This window comes from Microcaecilia unicolor, chromosome 6 (assembly GCF_901765095.1).
Source record: "Microcaecilia unicolor chromosome 6, aMicUni1.1, whole genome shotgun sequence".
In the NCBI taxonomy this organism is placed as follows: Eukaryota; Metazoa; Chordata; class Amphibia; order Gymnophiona; family Siphonopidae; genus Microcaecilia; species Microcaecilia unicolor.
Genome location: NC_044036.1, coordinates 172,959,760 through 172,975,950, shown reverse-complemented (window position 1 = coordinate 172,975,950; position 16,191 = coordinate 172,959,760). Strand labels below are relative to the sequence as shown.

Genomic DNA, 16,191 nt, shown 5'->3' with positions numbered 1-16,191 from the left:
GGGGAAAGTACTGAAGGAGTTAGTTCTAACTGAACTGGAAGCCCAAAGGAGCAGGAAGAGGCTATTAGATAAAATAATAACACAAATTTTAAAACTGCATTATACAATGATTTGAAAGGAGATGTTATGTTTTAAACTTACAATTGAAGATAAAACATTCTAAAGCAGAAGTTTTCAACCCTGTCCTCGAATATTCACTAGCCTAGCCAGTCACGTTTTCTGGGTATCTGCAATTAATATGCTTGGAATATATCTGAATACAATAGTAATAGTACATGCACAATTACCTCATGTTTAATCAATGTAGATTATTTAAGAACCCAACCAGTTATGGGATACTCAAGGACAGGATTGAGAGCCCCCATTAAAAAAAAAAAATTCTCCTTTATTTAGGCTCCTCCTATTACCCATGACAAAATAAGTCAGGGAAGGATTAGTAAGCAATTAAAAAGTTTGATCCCAAAACAATGGAAGCCAGTAAGTAGGGGCAGCACGTGTCAGGCAGCATCGGTATGGCAATCAGTGTCCCTAAACAAGACTTAAAGGCCTTTTTAAAAAAGAAAATTAATTAACTTACTTATGACATCTATACCCCACATTTTCCCTGTACAAATTCAAGTTCAATGTGGCTAACGAGCTACATGAAGACAGTACAGCAGAATATGAAATAAAAACCATAATCCCACACATATCAACAAAGTAAAGAATTGTAACTATATATGCACTTGCCTCTCGGTTAACACAAAAATTACTGTGTGGTAAACGCAAAGGCTGAGTGGGAAATGCATGGGGTGTGGCCACCACTGGCCCTGCATTTACCACACAGGGTAGAACGTTACCACAGAAGCACATGTAACGCAAAGCAGGCCCAGTCTATAAATAAATAGCTATGCACCAAGCCACAGTGGTGTGTCCAACCACTCCCTTCCCGGTCTTCTGTCCCAATTCCCTCAAAATTGCCCCCCCCCCCCCAATCTGATCCTGACCCCGACCCCCAAGCCCTGACACAAGACCTGGCCCTCTTGAAGGCAGCATCCCAATACAACTCATACCTCCTCAAGATGCCCGGTTCCCCTCAGTCAAAGCCCATCCACCTATATAAAAGGCCCACCCTCTGCCATAGAAACCCTGCCCCTCTCTTCCCTACCATCTCCCTTATTTTCAGGACCTTTCTGCTCAGGTTGGCACCTCTTCCTCCAAAATGGTGCCTGGTATAGTGGCACTTTTGTGCCATTACTGCTAGGGTTCATCCTTCCTTATATGACTGGACGACCCCAGTTGAAGGTGGGATTGGACTGGGGGGGGAGGGGGGGTCAGGAGCCCTGCTGCAAACCATCTTTGCATCTACATTACCAGACTCCCAGTAGTGCAGCTGCACTTATCACTGCCTCTTGAGGTGACTAAGTTTGGCTGCACTACAGGCAGTTGTGACAGCTAGCTTGCAATACAGATCCTCACACATGCTGTCATAGCTGTCCACACCCCTCTGCCCACCTGGGCCACACCCAGATCTGGCCCACTCCCACATTAGGCAACTATGCAAGACTTTTACCACAGCGGCTGCCTTTTTAGCACAGGAAACAGTAGTGCGGGTCTGCATTACTGCCTACTATGCAGTAAACCCTCAATTAGCAACTTAACATAGCTTAGAAAAAGGTCCCCTTAATGTGGCCACTATGAAGCTTTGAACAACCGTGCAGCTCAAGACCTTCCACATCCTGCCCCTTCTGAACCAGAAAGTCTGGAGGGGGTGGAGCATGGCAGAAAATTAGCATGTGTGGATGCTCAGGACCTCATTCTTCACCACCTGCAGAGAATTGTTTAGAAATGCTGACTACCGTACTGGTGTTGCCCATTAAAAAATGTGCTGTCCTGAGGGGAGGGGGAGGAAAATGGAAGGGGAAATGCTGGTCACTTGGAGGGGGATAAGACAGGGGAAAGGCTGAAAACTTGGGGAGGGGGCGTGGAGAATACTTAGGAGGGGGAGAAAGCAAGGGGTGATGGTGGATTCTTCAGGGAGCAAGGAAGGGGTGATGGTAGGACACTTAAGGACACCTGAGTGTAGGGGAAGGGCTTTGAGCTGCCCCTGGGGGATTGTAAGGCTGAGATACCTTGGGCTGACCCTGTTAGTGATTTGATGCTGCAGCAAAGACAGAACATAAACAAAGCCTGGAACCCAAAAGAAACGTATTAAATGAAAAATAAAATTAATGAATTTGAAATTTTAATACCACCTGCTGTATTTTCAGGATTACATAACTTGGTGACTCTGGAACTAGAAGGCAATCTGCTTAGTGAAGGGAATGTTAACCCTTTAGCTTTCAAGCCATTAAAACACCTATCTTATCTACGTCTGGGAAGAAACAAATTTAGAACCATACCACAAGGACTTCCCATATCAATTCAGGTAAAAATTATATTTTATACTACTAGTTTTGTTTTGAATCGTCTGTGGACTTCAAAGCTTTCCTAAGAATTAACTGTTAACATTTCATTTGTTATACTACACAATTGCACTAACAGAATTCATAAACAGCAATTTGTCTTATAATTATTGTATTTTTTAAAAATATTATATTATTACGATGCTGATATATTTTATTATCGTATTTTGTTTAGAGTAAAACATCTAGGGCATCTTTTATCAAGCCACACAGCGATGCAAAGCCCATTCAAAAACGTGTGGGACAAACACAAAAGATTCCTATATGGAAAGATAATGGAATTAAAAAAACAAACAAACAAACTTAGGAGGTCTTTTACTAAAGATTAGTGCATGTTATCTGCTGCACAACCCATAGGAATAAAATGAGTCCTGTGGCATATTGAATGCGCTAACCTTTAGTAAAAGACCCCCTTAATGGTACTTAGATGGCAACTCCAGTAATTGGGAAAAAAAGGAGGAGGGGGGAACCTGCACAGAGCGGCAGGTACAACCCTAGACATGTATCTGGGCAGAGAGGATGGGCCACGCTTCTCTTTATTTGCCATAATTTACCATGCCACTATCAGGTCAACAAAATGGATGATCAATCATCTAAATGTTGAAACAACCAGGTTATGCAAAGCCTTAAAAACTGGTTTATGTTGCCACAATTTATATAGTTACTATTTTTCAATTATGTTTTTGTATTCTATTTCTATTTTATTGTAAACTGCTTTGGGTCATTTGTGTAAAATGGAGGAAGTAATATAAAAATGATGAATAGTTTATTCCTTTTATATCCAATGCTCTCTTTCCATTACTTGTAGGAACTATATCTAGATAATAATGAGATTGAAGAAATTTCAGAAACATGTTTCAATCAGACAACAAATATACACACAATTGTACTGAAAAATAATAAATTAGATGAAAGTAGGATAGCACCTTTGGCTTGGATATACCATGAGTAAGTATCTACTATATTAAGTGCGATGGCTTCATGTAAAAGAAATCTTTTGTATTTTATTACAAAGATGCCAGATAAACTAGTTACACGCACACTCATACATACAAATATATATATATACACACACATATATGTGTGTGTGTTCATGCTTTTATCTAGTACAAATATCATACACATAATACTTTAAAATTACTGAGATATACAACATTGATTGTTTGTTTGCTGAATTGTTGTACGCCACAATGAGCCTGCCCATGGGTGGGAATATTGTGGGATATAAATGCTATAGAGAAATAAATAAATAAATATCCTCTTAAGAAAATATAGTCAAATCTATTGAATCAACATTCTCAGTTAAAGCATACAACAAATTGTCATCAATTAGCAAAGCTAATAAAATCTCAGTAATAATTTACTCACCATGTCAAAAAAATACTATCCAGCTTATTTTTGAAAGAGAAAAACGCCCAAATTCTGACCTAAATCGGGAGATGGACGTCCTTCTCTCTCGGGCGCCCAAATCGGTATAATCGAAACTCGATTTTTGGCGTTCTCAACAGCAGTCCGCCGTGGAGACGACCAAAGCTCACGGGGGCGTGTCAGAGGTGTGGCGAAGGCGGGACTGGGGCGTGGTTATCGGCCTTGGAGAGATGGGCGTCTTTAGCTGATAATCGAAACAAGAAGGGCGTACCCACATGTAGGTGCCCCCTTCACCCCTAAGAGCTATGGTAGTGTTGTACATTTGTGGGTAGTGGGTTTTGGGGGAGGGGGGTTGGGGGCTCAGCACCCGTGGTAAGGGAGCTATGCATGTGGGAGCGTTGTCTGAAGTCTAACGCACTGACCTCTAGGGTGTCCAGTTGGTGTCCTGGCATGTCAGGGGGCCGAGTGTACTACGAATCCTGGCCCCTCCCACGACCAAATGGCTTGGATGGGGACGTTTTTGAGCTGGGCGTTTTTAGTTTCCATTATCGCTAAAAAAACCAAACGCCCAGCTCGGAAACGACTAAATCCATGGCATTTTGGTCAGTACAAACCGTATTTTTGAAACAAAAGATGAATGCCCATTTTTTTTTCTAAAATACGGTCTTCCCACCCGTTCACGTACCCGTTCTTGGACATAGATGCTCATGGAGATGGGCATTCGCGTTCGATTATGCCCCTCCACGTTTTAAAGGAAAATGAGGTTTATTTAAAAATCTACCATACTACTTTACAATATAACAGAGTGTTACTTTAGCAAGCTGACCTATGTACTAAAGGCCCTGTTTACTAAGACATGCTAGCATTTATAGCGCATGCTAAAAATTAGCACGTGCCAACGCTAGAGACACCCATATATTCCTATGGGTGTCTCTAGTGTTAGCACACTAATTTTTACTGTGTGCCTGCTATTACAAATATGGTGTGCCTGCAGAATAACATGCTGTACATAGTACACCAAGCAGAAATAAAGCAGTAGGAAAGTCAGTTGGCTCAACCAAATTTTATGTGGAATAGAGGTATAAAAAAGTGTTCATCCTTGGCAGCGTTGCACATACGCTGCCTGCAGCCTGGTCTGAAGCTTTCCCTCTGCTCCATCCCACCCATACCACAAGTAGTGATGTCAGAGGAGGCAGGACCAGCCAAAAGGAAAGCTTCAGAGCAGGCCGCAGGCAGCATATGTGCAATGCTGCTACAGCTGGGGACCAATAGACCATATTGAAGATAGACCGATTGGAGGGGGGTGGGGAATGAGGGAGAGCAGAGGAGTGATCTGCAGAACTGGAGTGGCCATGGCAGTGGCAGTGAGCTCCAGCAGCCAAGAAAAGAGCTTGATGCTGCTCACCGGATCGCTGTTCAAAAAGGCCGCCAATACATACAAGGGCAGCCTCCAAGACTTCAGCAGAAGTCTTGCGAGTCCACCATTGGAAGTCTCGGCAGCCATTTTGAACAGTTATCTGATTTTTGATACCGTACTAACAATTTCTCTTCACCCTCTCCTTTTATTTTCTCACATAAAGGAGCTTGGAGTCAATCGATCTGTCTTACAACAAGTTCTTCCATGTTCCCTCATATCTACCAAAATCATTAGTGCATCTAATATTGATAGGAAATATGATTGAGAGGATTCCCGGATATGTATTTGGTCACATGGAGCCAGGTTTGGAATATCTTTACCTTTCTTTTAATAAACTTGCCAGTGATGGGATAGATCCAGTGTCATTCCATGGGGCTTATCACTCACTCAGAGAACTATTTTTGGATCACAATGAACTAACAACTGTACCCATTGGAATTGAAGACATGAGAGCGCTGCGTATCCTGCGGCTCAACAACAACAAAATTAGGTAACTTTCTACTCTTTTACATTAACAGTATCATAAGAATTATTTTTGCTTAATTTCTTCGCAACTATAAAGCAAGTTCTATATTTCTCTATAGCATTGGTCACTCTATAAGATAAGGGCAGACTAGAAAAAATAATAGATCTAATCTAAGATAACTTTCTCCATAAATCTTTCAGTATTTCTTACGTATGTTTACATATATGCTGAGGACATTTCTTCACCTATGAGTCTACTAATTAAAAATGAATTAGAACAACAGGCTGGTTAACAACTGTCTCCAGATGAGAATGTCTTTAAGGATACCCTGCGATATTCCAAACCCTTCTGTATTAAAAAAAAAATGCATATGCGTAAACTGATAATTTTGCTAGTAATTTCTATGATCTTTAAACTTAATGTTTTATTTTATCTTCACAGATCTGTGCCTCCACACTTTGTCTGTGGTGCTTATGAAGAAGATTCAAATTTGGACTATCTTCATCTTGAAAACAATTTTATCCAAAGACGAGAAATTTCACCGTATGCATTTTCATGTATCAGATCATATTCAAATATTTTTCTGAAGCCACAAAAGATCAAGTAAAACCTACTCTTTTGCCTCAGGAACCTACACAACTTTTCATGAAAACTGCACTATTTATTCAGGAAGAAACTGTTCATCAGAAGTCTTGGTCAAATATTTAGCATGACCAGAATTCAGTCAAAAATAATTGTATGCTCTTACAAACATGGTTAGTGTATATATTTAGCAGTACACATAAGATATGTTCATGTGTATGGTATTGTACATATGGATTATTCTGGCTACTATAAGTCCAAGTTAAAGCATTTTTCATGTTCTAAGTGTTTGAAGCATTTCAAATTTTTTAAAAAAGTACTAAAAGTTGTAAAGAATACAGAATAAAAAAGTCAAAGAATTTTTCAACTTGAGTACACAATTTAAAACTATCTGCAACTTCAATGGTCAACAGTGTGTTCCTTGACACTTGGCCCAAAATATGTAAACACCCAACAACAGAGGAAAGAAAGTAGCAACTTTTAAAACATATAGGGGTCCTTTTACTAAGCTGTGGAAAAATAGGGCCCTGAGGTAGCGGCAGGGCCCTTTTTACCGAAGCCAGTAAAATGCACCCCCCCCCCAAAAAAAAAATGGCCATGCTGTAAGATAACTTACCGCATGGCCATGTGGCAGGGAGCACTTACCACCACCCACTGAGGTGTAGGAAATGGCTCCTGCAGTAACCCGGCGATGCCCAATTACCGCTGGGTTAGTGCCGCGCTAGGCGAAAATAATTCCTAGAGTGCCGGAAATGGCATGCACTCCAGCCTGAACTACTGCCAGTAGCCACGTTGGGCTGGCAGTAGTTCCATTTTAGCATGTGGTAAAGCCCGCAATGGGCTTACTGCCACTTTGTAAAAGACCCCCATAAAGCAGTACCTAGATCAGGGGTTCTCAACCTAGTCCTCAGGACATACCTAGCCAGTCAGGTTTCCAGAGTGAATATGCATGAAACAGATTTGCATACAGTGGAGGTAGTACACACAAATTTATCTCGTATGCATTCATTCTGGGGATCCTGAAAACCTGACTGGCTAGCAGGGGAATTTTTGAAAGAGAAGGGCGCCCATCTTCCAACACAAATCAGGAGATGGGCATCCTTCTCTCAGGGTCGCCCAAATCGGTATAATCGAAAGCCGATTTGGGCGTCCTCAACTGCTTTCCGTCGCAGGGACAACCAAAGTTCATGGTGGCGTGTTGGCACCATACCGAAGGCAGGACTGGGGCGTGATTAAGAGATGGGCGTCCTCGGCCGATAATGGAAAAAAGAAGGGCATCCCTGACGAGCATTTGGCCGACTTTACTTGGTCCATTTTTTTTCACGACCAATGCTCAAAAAGGTGCCCGAACTGACCAGATGACCACCAGAGGGAATCAGGGATGACCTCCGTGGTCACCAACCCCCTCCCACCCACTGACTGCTGCCGACTGAATATTAACTCTATGATTTTTATCGAAGTCAGAATTAGATAAATATAAACACCCCACCCCACTTACAACCAGTTGCAACAATGAACAAGAGTAACAGCACTGTTTATTCTTTTTTGTTTACTTACTTTCCCTTCCTTTCATTATGTTCCCTTTTCCGAACACCTATCCCTTTGTTTGCTGTTTTCTAAATCGTCTTTTGGTTTGTCATCTTTGCCCCTTATGATATTACAAATGTAGTACTTGAGTCTGTGCCCTATGAAGCAGTACTCTCCATATTGAAAACCCTTTTATATACCTATGTGCTTCACCCACACCACCTTCTCCATGGTCATCATCTGACACAGTTGAATGTGCCACTGTGCCACAGTAAGAGGGCCAGATATTTTCCAATTTAACAAATGCACTTGCATACAAATAGGAAAGTTTTGCATAATAAATGTCTTTCTCCTCTCTGAAGCCTGCAAATAGGTGGGAAAATGTGGGGTACAAATGTAAGAAAGAAAGAAAAGAAAGAAAGAAAAGAAAGAAAGAAAGAAAGAAAGAAAGAAAGAAAGAAAGAAAGAAAGAAAGAACTGGAAATTGGTCAAAAGAATCGAATAGCATAGCTTGAGCCAACATCAGGAGATCCAGAGTTAATATTCTGTTTATTTTCCCTTCAACAATTCCATGTGGTATGTCTCCTTTTAATCAGTCTTCACAGAAGACATTCTCCTTTCCCATATTGATTATTGCAATGTTGTTCATGCTAGTCTTACTCAGTCTCTTCTTCATCGTATTCAATCAGTTCAAAATATAGCAATAAGGTTTATAGCACTTGTATTTGATGAAACCCAGTAAACAAATACCCTTCACTGGTGCCATCTTGGTGTATTCCAAGTTAGCCAAAGCTGTGTACATGAATATACAAGGAATGGAGACAGAGAAGTTAAAACAGTTAACAATCAAAGGGAAATTAAAAAATACCCTTTCAACATTTTTTTGGAAACTCCTAATCTCCAGAAGCAGCAGAAAGAAAATCTCTTCTTCTCTGTCCCAACATAAATAAATAGAAATTGGTTCTCCAGATCTCATTTGCCTGACCTCCTTCCTCTCCCAGTGAGTTGTGGTAAGCTGAATCAATCAAAGCCAGCAAAGTTTGGAATTTGATCAGAGTCAGGTTGTAGCTTGCCAGGAAAACCTCTAACTGAATCCAAGCTTGAACTGACCTGATCTGAGCCCATAGCATGTCCAGGTTCCACATTCAAATTTCTGTTTCTGGTTTGTACTCTACAGAATAGTAAAGAGTTTATTCACAAGCTGGTTTAAATTTTAAAACAGCATCTGTATGATCACTAAATCTAACTGCTGCTTATAGTCAGATTTGGTTATATACATAAGTACATAAGTATTGCCATACTGGGACAGACCAAAGGGCCATCAGTCCCAGCATCCTGTTTCCAACAGTGGCCAATCCAGGTCACAAATACCTGGAAAGATCCCCAAAAAAGTACAAAACATTTTATGCTTCTTATCCCCGAAATAGTGGATTTTCCTCAAGTCCATTTAATAATGGTCTATGGACTTTTCCTTTAGGAAGCAGTCCAAATCTTTTTTAAACTCTGCTAAATTAACCGCCTTTACCACATTTTCCGACAATGAATTCCAGAGTTGAATTACACGTTGAGTGAAGAAAAATTTTCTCTGATTCGTTTTAATTACCTCTTTGTAGCTTCGTCGTATGCCCCCTAGTCCTAGTATTTTTGGAAAGTGTAAACAGACGCGTCACATCTACCCGTTCCACTGCACTCATTATTTTATAGACCTCTATCATATCTCCCCTCACCAGTCTTTTCTCCAAGCTGAAGCGCCCCAGCCGCTCTAGCCTTTCCTCATAGGGAAGTCGTCCCATCCCCTTTATCATTTTTGTACCCTTCTCTGCACCTTTTCCTATTCCACTATATCTTTTTTGAGATGCGGCGACCAGAATTGAACACAATAGTCGAGGTGAGGTCGCACCATGCAGCGATACAAAGGCATTATAAAGTCCTCATTTTTGTTTTCCATTCCTTTCCTAATAATACCTAACATTCTATTTGCTTTCTTAGCCACAGCAGCACACTGAGCAGAAGGTTTCAACATATCATCAACGACGACACCTAGATCCCTTTCTTGGTCCGTGACTCCTAACGTGGAACCTTGCATGACATAGCTATAATTCGGGTTCCTCTTTCCCACATGCATCACTTTGCAATTGCTCACATTAAACGTCATCTGCCATTTGGATGCCCAGTCTCCCAGTCTCGTAAGGTCCTCTTGTAATTTTTCACAATCCTCCCGCGATTTAACGACATTGAATAACTTTGTGTCATCAGCAAATTTAGATACTCCCATCTCTAGGTCATTTATAAATATGTTAAAAAGCAGCAGTCCCAGCACAGACCCCTGAGGAACCCCACTATCTACCCTTCTCCATTGAGAATACTGACCATTTAACCCTACTCTCTGTTTTCTATCTTTTAACCAGTTTTTAATCCACAATAGGACACTACCTCCTATCCCATGACTCTCCAATTTCCTCTGGAGTCTTTCATGAGGTACTTTGTCAAACGCCTTATGAAAATCCAGATACACAATATCAACCGGCTCACCTTTAACCACATGTTTGTTCACCCCTTCAAAGAAATGTAATAGATTGGTGAGGCAAGATTTCCCTTTACTTAATCCATGTTGGCTTTGTCTCATTGAATATGTTCTGTATAATAGTCTCTACCATTTTGCCCGGCACCAACGTAAGACTCACCGGTCTATAATTTCCAGGATCTCCCCTGGAACCTTTTTAAAAAATCGGTGTTACATTGGTCACCCTCCAATCTTACGGTACCACACTCAATTTTAAGGTTGGTTGTCATAGCCAAACTTGTGATAGTTTAAAATTTAAATGCTATTAAGTAAATATATATATGAAGTCAGAATGAATATTTTAATCACTGCGTAAAATGTTTTTAAAAAGTTGCTCTTTCAAGCAGGCTATCCTCAGAATGGAGGTTATGCCTTACCGGATAATCTTCTTTTCTTTAGTCAGTGACACCATTCTGCACAAATGGGTGTTATCCCTTCCTCCCAGAAGTGGAGATGGAGAAAACTTAATTCTGCCAGTCACATCACCAGCATAAATAGAGGTTATCCCTTGAACAATCTAGTATGCATCTGTCAAAGCAGCTGAAGTTCCTTTGTAAAGCACCCATACCCTATGAACCACTGTAGCTGCAATGATAAGATAATCAAGCAAGCAAATCATCACACAGTGGCAATTGCTACCCTACATATACCAGGATATAGCATTATCGCGGGAACCCCATATAGATGCCAATCACAAAATGAATTTATTTTTATTTTCTTATCAAAGCAGTGAAAAGGAAGTACAGAGCACACCCAGAACCCCGGGCTGAGGAATTCCAGGGGTAGGATTGCTTCGTAGCTGCATCTCCACAGTTCTGCACAAATGGGATGTACCTAAGCAGTCTACTGGGCAGGGAAAGACACGCCCCCCACCCGAATGACAGCTCTGCCAAAGTCTGAGTGGACTCTGACCAACATGTCCAACATGTAGTGCTTAGCAGAGGAATGGAGCGATGACTAAGTCACCACCCTGCAAATGTCCTCAAGGGACACTGCCCAAGCTTTTGCTAGTACAGCCATCAGCCCTTGAGGCATCAGATGATTCTTGCCAATGTAGGTGGACTCAATACCTTGCGAAGGAAGCCTAGAGGCCACCTAACCCTTCAAAGGCCATGGAAAACACAAAGAAGTGGATAGAAACAAAACTCACTCATCTCCCTCAGGTATTGGAGTAGTGTCCTCCAAGCACCTAGCTTGTGGAGCTTCCAATCCCCAGGAGCTGAACCTTCCACCAAAAAGGAGGGCAAAGAATCCTCCAGATTAACATTAAACAGAGACACCACTTTTGGCAGAAAGGAAAGGACCGTACACAAGGACCCCAATCAAGCTGAGTGGACACGACCATCAGAGTGGAGAGCTAGGCAGGGACAGGAGCACTGTCGGAAAGACCTACTACCTGCTGAAGGATAAAGAAAAATACTGGATTGTTCCAGAAAGCACTTCTGCTTATGCTGGTGATATCACTGGCAGAATTCAGTTCTCCCTACCTCCACCTACTGAAAGGAAGGGATAACAAACTATTTGTGCAGAACAGTGGCACTGACACTAAGAAATAATTTTTTTTAAAGTTCTTAATTAAGAAGCCTCACAAAAATATGCTCCTGGGATAAATATGTGTTGAATTTGTTTTGTTTCACTGTCAAGAAATGTCAGAAGTATTACACTGTCTGCTATATACATTTTAGTGGAATCTGTAAATCTTGCCCTATTATACAATAATCTAAATTATAAACTGATATTTAGCATTCATAAGAGAATTCAGCTGGCTAAAAGGTATACCTGATCTCTCCTCAGCTGACATATCTGCTCAACACAAATTAATAGTGATTTCCACTGAGACACACAAACAAAGAGGTATATGGGAAGTTCTAAATCTAGATGTTAAATGAATATATAAACTAGCATAAAGAAAAGAACAGGAGAGCTGTGAAGAACTGGTGTTTCACCCGACAAAACTACAGAAAAGCACTGTGGAACTAAGGGGGCTCTTCTAATGAGCTAAGCAGTGCTTGAATTAGCACATATAACTGTTACCATGCTGGTACGACCGCCTGCGCTAATTTATGAGCCAGCTGCATAGCCTGTTAAGAGATAGGAAATGGGAACAAACTGTGCATTCCAGTGAGTGCACACTTACCACACAGTCACCAAGATATTGCAAATACTCTCAGTACATTTACAGCACAGTGAAGTTTCTGTGTGATGAGTGTATGAGAAGATGCTAGGAATGCCTCCCACAGTTACTACACATGCTCTACACTTATTATGTGGTGCGCGAACTCTCCTTTGACTGTCTCTCTGATGTATCGCTCGGCTGGGCGGAGGCTGCACAGACACAGTGTAAGCCTGTGTAGACTGCGAATGAAACAGCCCTGAAAGCTCCTCCTTGAGCATAGCCTGGATTTCTTCATGTAGAGTAGGTGTTGGCACTGACTGACAAAGCGGTGTGGATGCAGCCTGAGTAATAGCCTGCGGAATCATAGGAGACCTAGAAGACCTCTCCAACTTATTTGAAATAAGTTGGAGAGGAGAAGACAAAGTGCCGCACGAAAGACTCCTGAGCGTTTGACAAAGTGCCGCACGAAAGACTCCTGAAGAAATTGCAGAGTCATGGAATCGGAGGTAGGGTACTATTATGGATTAAGAACTGGTTGAAAGATAGGAAGCAAAGAGTAGGATTGCGTGGCCAGTATTCTCAGTGGAGGAGGGTAGTTAGTGGGGTCCCGCAGGGGTCTGTGCTGGGTCCATTGCTTTTTAATGTATTTATAAATGACCTAGAGATGGGAATAACTAGTGAGGTAATTAAATTCGCCGATGACACAAAATTATTCAGGGTCAAGTCGCAGGAGGAATGTGAACGATTACAGGAGGACCTTGCGAGACTGGGAGAATGGGCGTGCAAGTGGCAGATGAAGTTCAATGTTGACAAGTGCAAAGTGATGCATGTGGGTAAGAGGAACCCGAATTATAGCTACGTCTTGCAAGGTTCCACGTTAGGAGTTACGGATCAAGAAAGGGATCTGGGTGTCGTCGTCGATGATACGCTGAAACCTTCTGCTCAGTGTGCTGCTGCGGCTAGGAAAGCGAATAGAATGTTGGGTGTTATTAGGAAGGGTATGGAGTCCAGGTGTGCGGATGTTATAATGCCGTTGTATCGCTCCATGGTGCGACCGCACCTGGAGTATTGTGTTCAGTACTGGTCTCCGTATCTCAAAAAAGATATAGTAGAATTGGAAAAGGTACAGCGAAGGGCGACGAAAATGATAGTGGGGATGGGACGACTTTCCTATGAAGAGAGGCTGAGAAGGCTAGGGCTTTTCAGCTTGGAGAAGAGACGGCTGAGGGGAGATATGATAGAAGTGTATAAAATAATGAGTGGAATGGATCGGGTGGATGTGAAGCGACTGTTCACGCTATCCAAAAATACTAGGACTAGAGGGCATGAGTTGAAGCTACAGTGTGGTAAATTTAAAACGAATCGGAGAAAATTTTTCTTCACCCAACGTGTAATTAGACTCTGGAATTCGTTGCCGGAGAACGTGGTACGGGCGGTTAGCTTGACGGAGTTTAAAAAGGGGCTAGATATATTCCTAAAGGACAAGTCCATAGACCGCTATTAAATGGACTTGGAAAAATTCCGCATTTTTAGGTATAACTTGTCTGGAATGTTTTTACGTTTAGGGAGCGTGCCAGGTGCCCTTGACCTGGATTGGCCACTGTCGGTGACAGGATGCTGGGCTAGATGGACCTTTGGTCTTTCCCAGTATGGCACTACTTATGTACTTATGTACTTATGCACTGCAGCATGGAAGTTTCCCGTTCACTGAGAACGTCGATATAGGGGAGTTGTTGGCCGAGTGCCTGAAGGGAGCACGATGGCAATGATTCTTAGGTTTTTCACACTGTAGGTCCCTCGATGCAAGCAACACTGAAAAAGAGGATGTAGAGTCCTTATGATGTCACAGTACTGAGTCTGATGCTGGATCCTCTCAATGTTGCGTCAGTGTACCGGATATTGATGCCCATGCCGATACAGGTTCCATGCCAAGTGCTGAATGCCCCGCCATGCTCGATGCAGAACCAAAAGGTTTTTCACACTGCACTCTGTGGGCTTTCCGGGTCCTCGCTTGCATGCGCAGGCAGAGGCTACACTTTATATCCCGGTGCTCTGGTCCCAAGCACTGAGCACACCAGTTATGTGGGTCTGTGGCTAAAATAGTTCTATTGCATCAAGTACACTACTTAAAGCCACTTGGCACCCTCACTGACATAGAAGAAAAAATGGCCAATGCAAGGTTTCAAGGCTCTATGACTCAGGAGCAAGTGTTGATACTTCCCGGGCAAAAGATGGGCTCCGATCCCCCAAAGGCTGAAAATTGAAAAAAATTAAAATTATTGAAGAACAATTAACGTAACAAATTTGAAAACCACACAGAAATATGAAGAAAATTATATGCCAAAAAAGGGATGGCATCAAAAAGGCAGAAGTTTGACGTACTGAGGAGAGATTTTTAAAAATAACCTCTCTATTCCATGAAAAACGATAGACTGCTGGTCCCGTGCTCGAGCATCGGATAGGAAGGCACTCGTGCATGTGTGGTGCGGGCACTACCTTAAAGATTTAAAGTGACAGTACACTTGGCATTGTCCACATCGGGCTCCATGGATGACGTTGCCCACGTGTGAGAATATTATACCTGCCTGTCTTCAGAGAAAACAGATTTTATGCTACTTATCCCAGAAATAAGAAGTGAATTTTCCAAAGTCCACCTTAAAAATGAGACTTTTCTTTTAGGAAATTATCCAAACCTTTTTTAGACCCTTCTAAGCTAACTGCTTTTACTACATTCTCTGGCAATGAATTCCAGAGTTTAATTACATGTGGAGTGAAGAAATACATTCCCCAGTTTGTTTTAAATTTAGTTCAGATTAGTTTATTAAAATTTAATATACCGCCTTTTCAAAAGGCAAGGTGGTTTACAATAAAGTAACTAGAAAGGAACTACAACCAATAAGAGAATCATAGAAAAGGAAGAAATTAAGAGGTAGATGAGCAAGTGAAAGAATAGCCAACTGGTGGTTACAAGAAGAATGAAGAGTATATGAAAGAGTGCAAAGAACAATCAAAGCCGATAAATATGATGGAATCTGAGAAAAAAAAAGAACCTTGTGAGTCAGACAGAACCTTATTCTGAATGAGAGATGAAATGGGTAACCAATGAAATTGTTTGAGAAAAGGTGTAATGCGGTCGAAATGACGTGCCCCTGCTAGAAGACGGATTGAATAGATTGAACTTCTGAATAGATTGAAGTTTGTTTGTTTTTTTTAAAGAAAAGCAGAAGAGAGACCAGTAAAAGAAACACTGCAGTAGTCTAGCTTAGATATTAATAGGGCATGAAGTAGTATAGAGCAGGTATACAGTTCAACAAAAGAGCTGATAGCACAAATAGAACGAAGTGAGCAGAAACAAGACTGAACTGCTGCAGAGATCCGAGGTGAAAAAGGGTCAACTATTTGAAGTGGAACATTGTGGATAGAAGGTGTAATAGAAGGCTATGAACTCATACCAGTTATCCAAACAGCCACAATTTTAGAAGGGTTAACAACTAGTCGATTAGAAGTAAGCCAAAGATCAATAGACTCAAGAGAGGACTGTAAGTGCTGAAGATCAAGCGAGGTAGGATTATGAGTGGAAACCAAGAGTATATCGTCCACATATATTAGAATCTTAGACCAACATTTTGAATAAGAAGTGCTAGAGGAGACAGAAAAATATTGAACTAAAGGGGAGAAGTATAGAGCCTCAAGGAACCCCACAATTCA

General features: G+C 41.5%; 1 protein-coding gene across 3 annotated transcripts in view; it reads left to right on the top strand.

Moving 5' to 3' along the window:
- Nucleotides 1–6,644, top strand: part of LOC115472732 (extracellular matrix protein 2-like) — a 62,633-nt gene extending 55,989 nt beyond the window's left edge. For all 3 annotated transcript variants that reach the window (XM_030207115.1, XM_030207113.1, XM_030207114.1), the window contains exons 7-10: nucleotides 2,250–2,407; nucleotides 3,253–3,392; nucleotides 5,393–5,719; nucleotides 6,137–6,644. In XM_030207115.1, coding sequence (XP_030062975.1) covers nucleotides 2,250–2,407; nucleotides 3,253–3,392; nucleotides 5,393–5,719; nucleotides 6,137–6,302 — 791 coding nt within the window. In that variant the 3' untranslated portion in view covers nucleotides 6,303–6,644. The remainder of the gene's footprint in view (nucleotides 1–2,249; nucleotides 2,408–3,252; nucleotides 3,393–5,392; nucleotides 5,720–6,136) is intronic.
- Nucleotides 6,645–16,191: the final 9,547 nt, after the last annotated feature.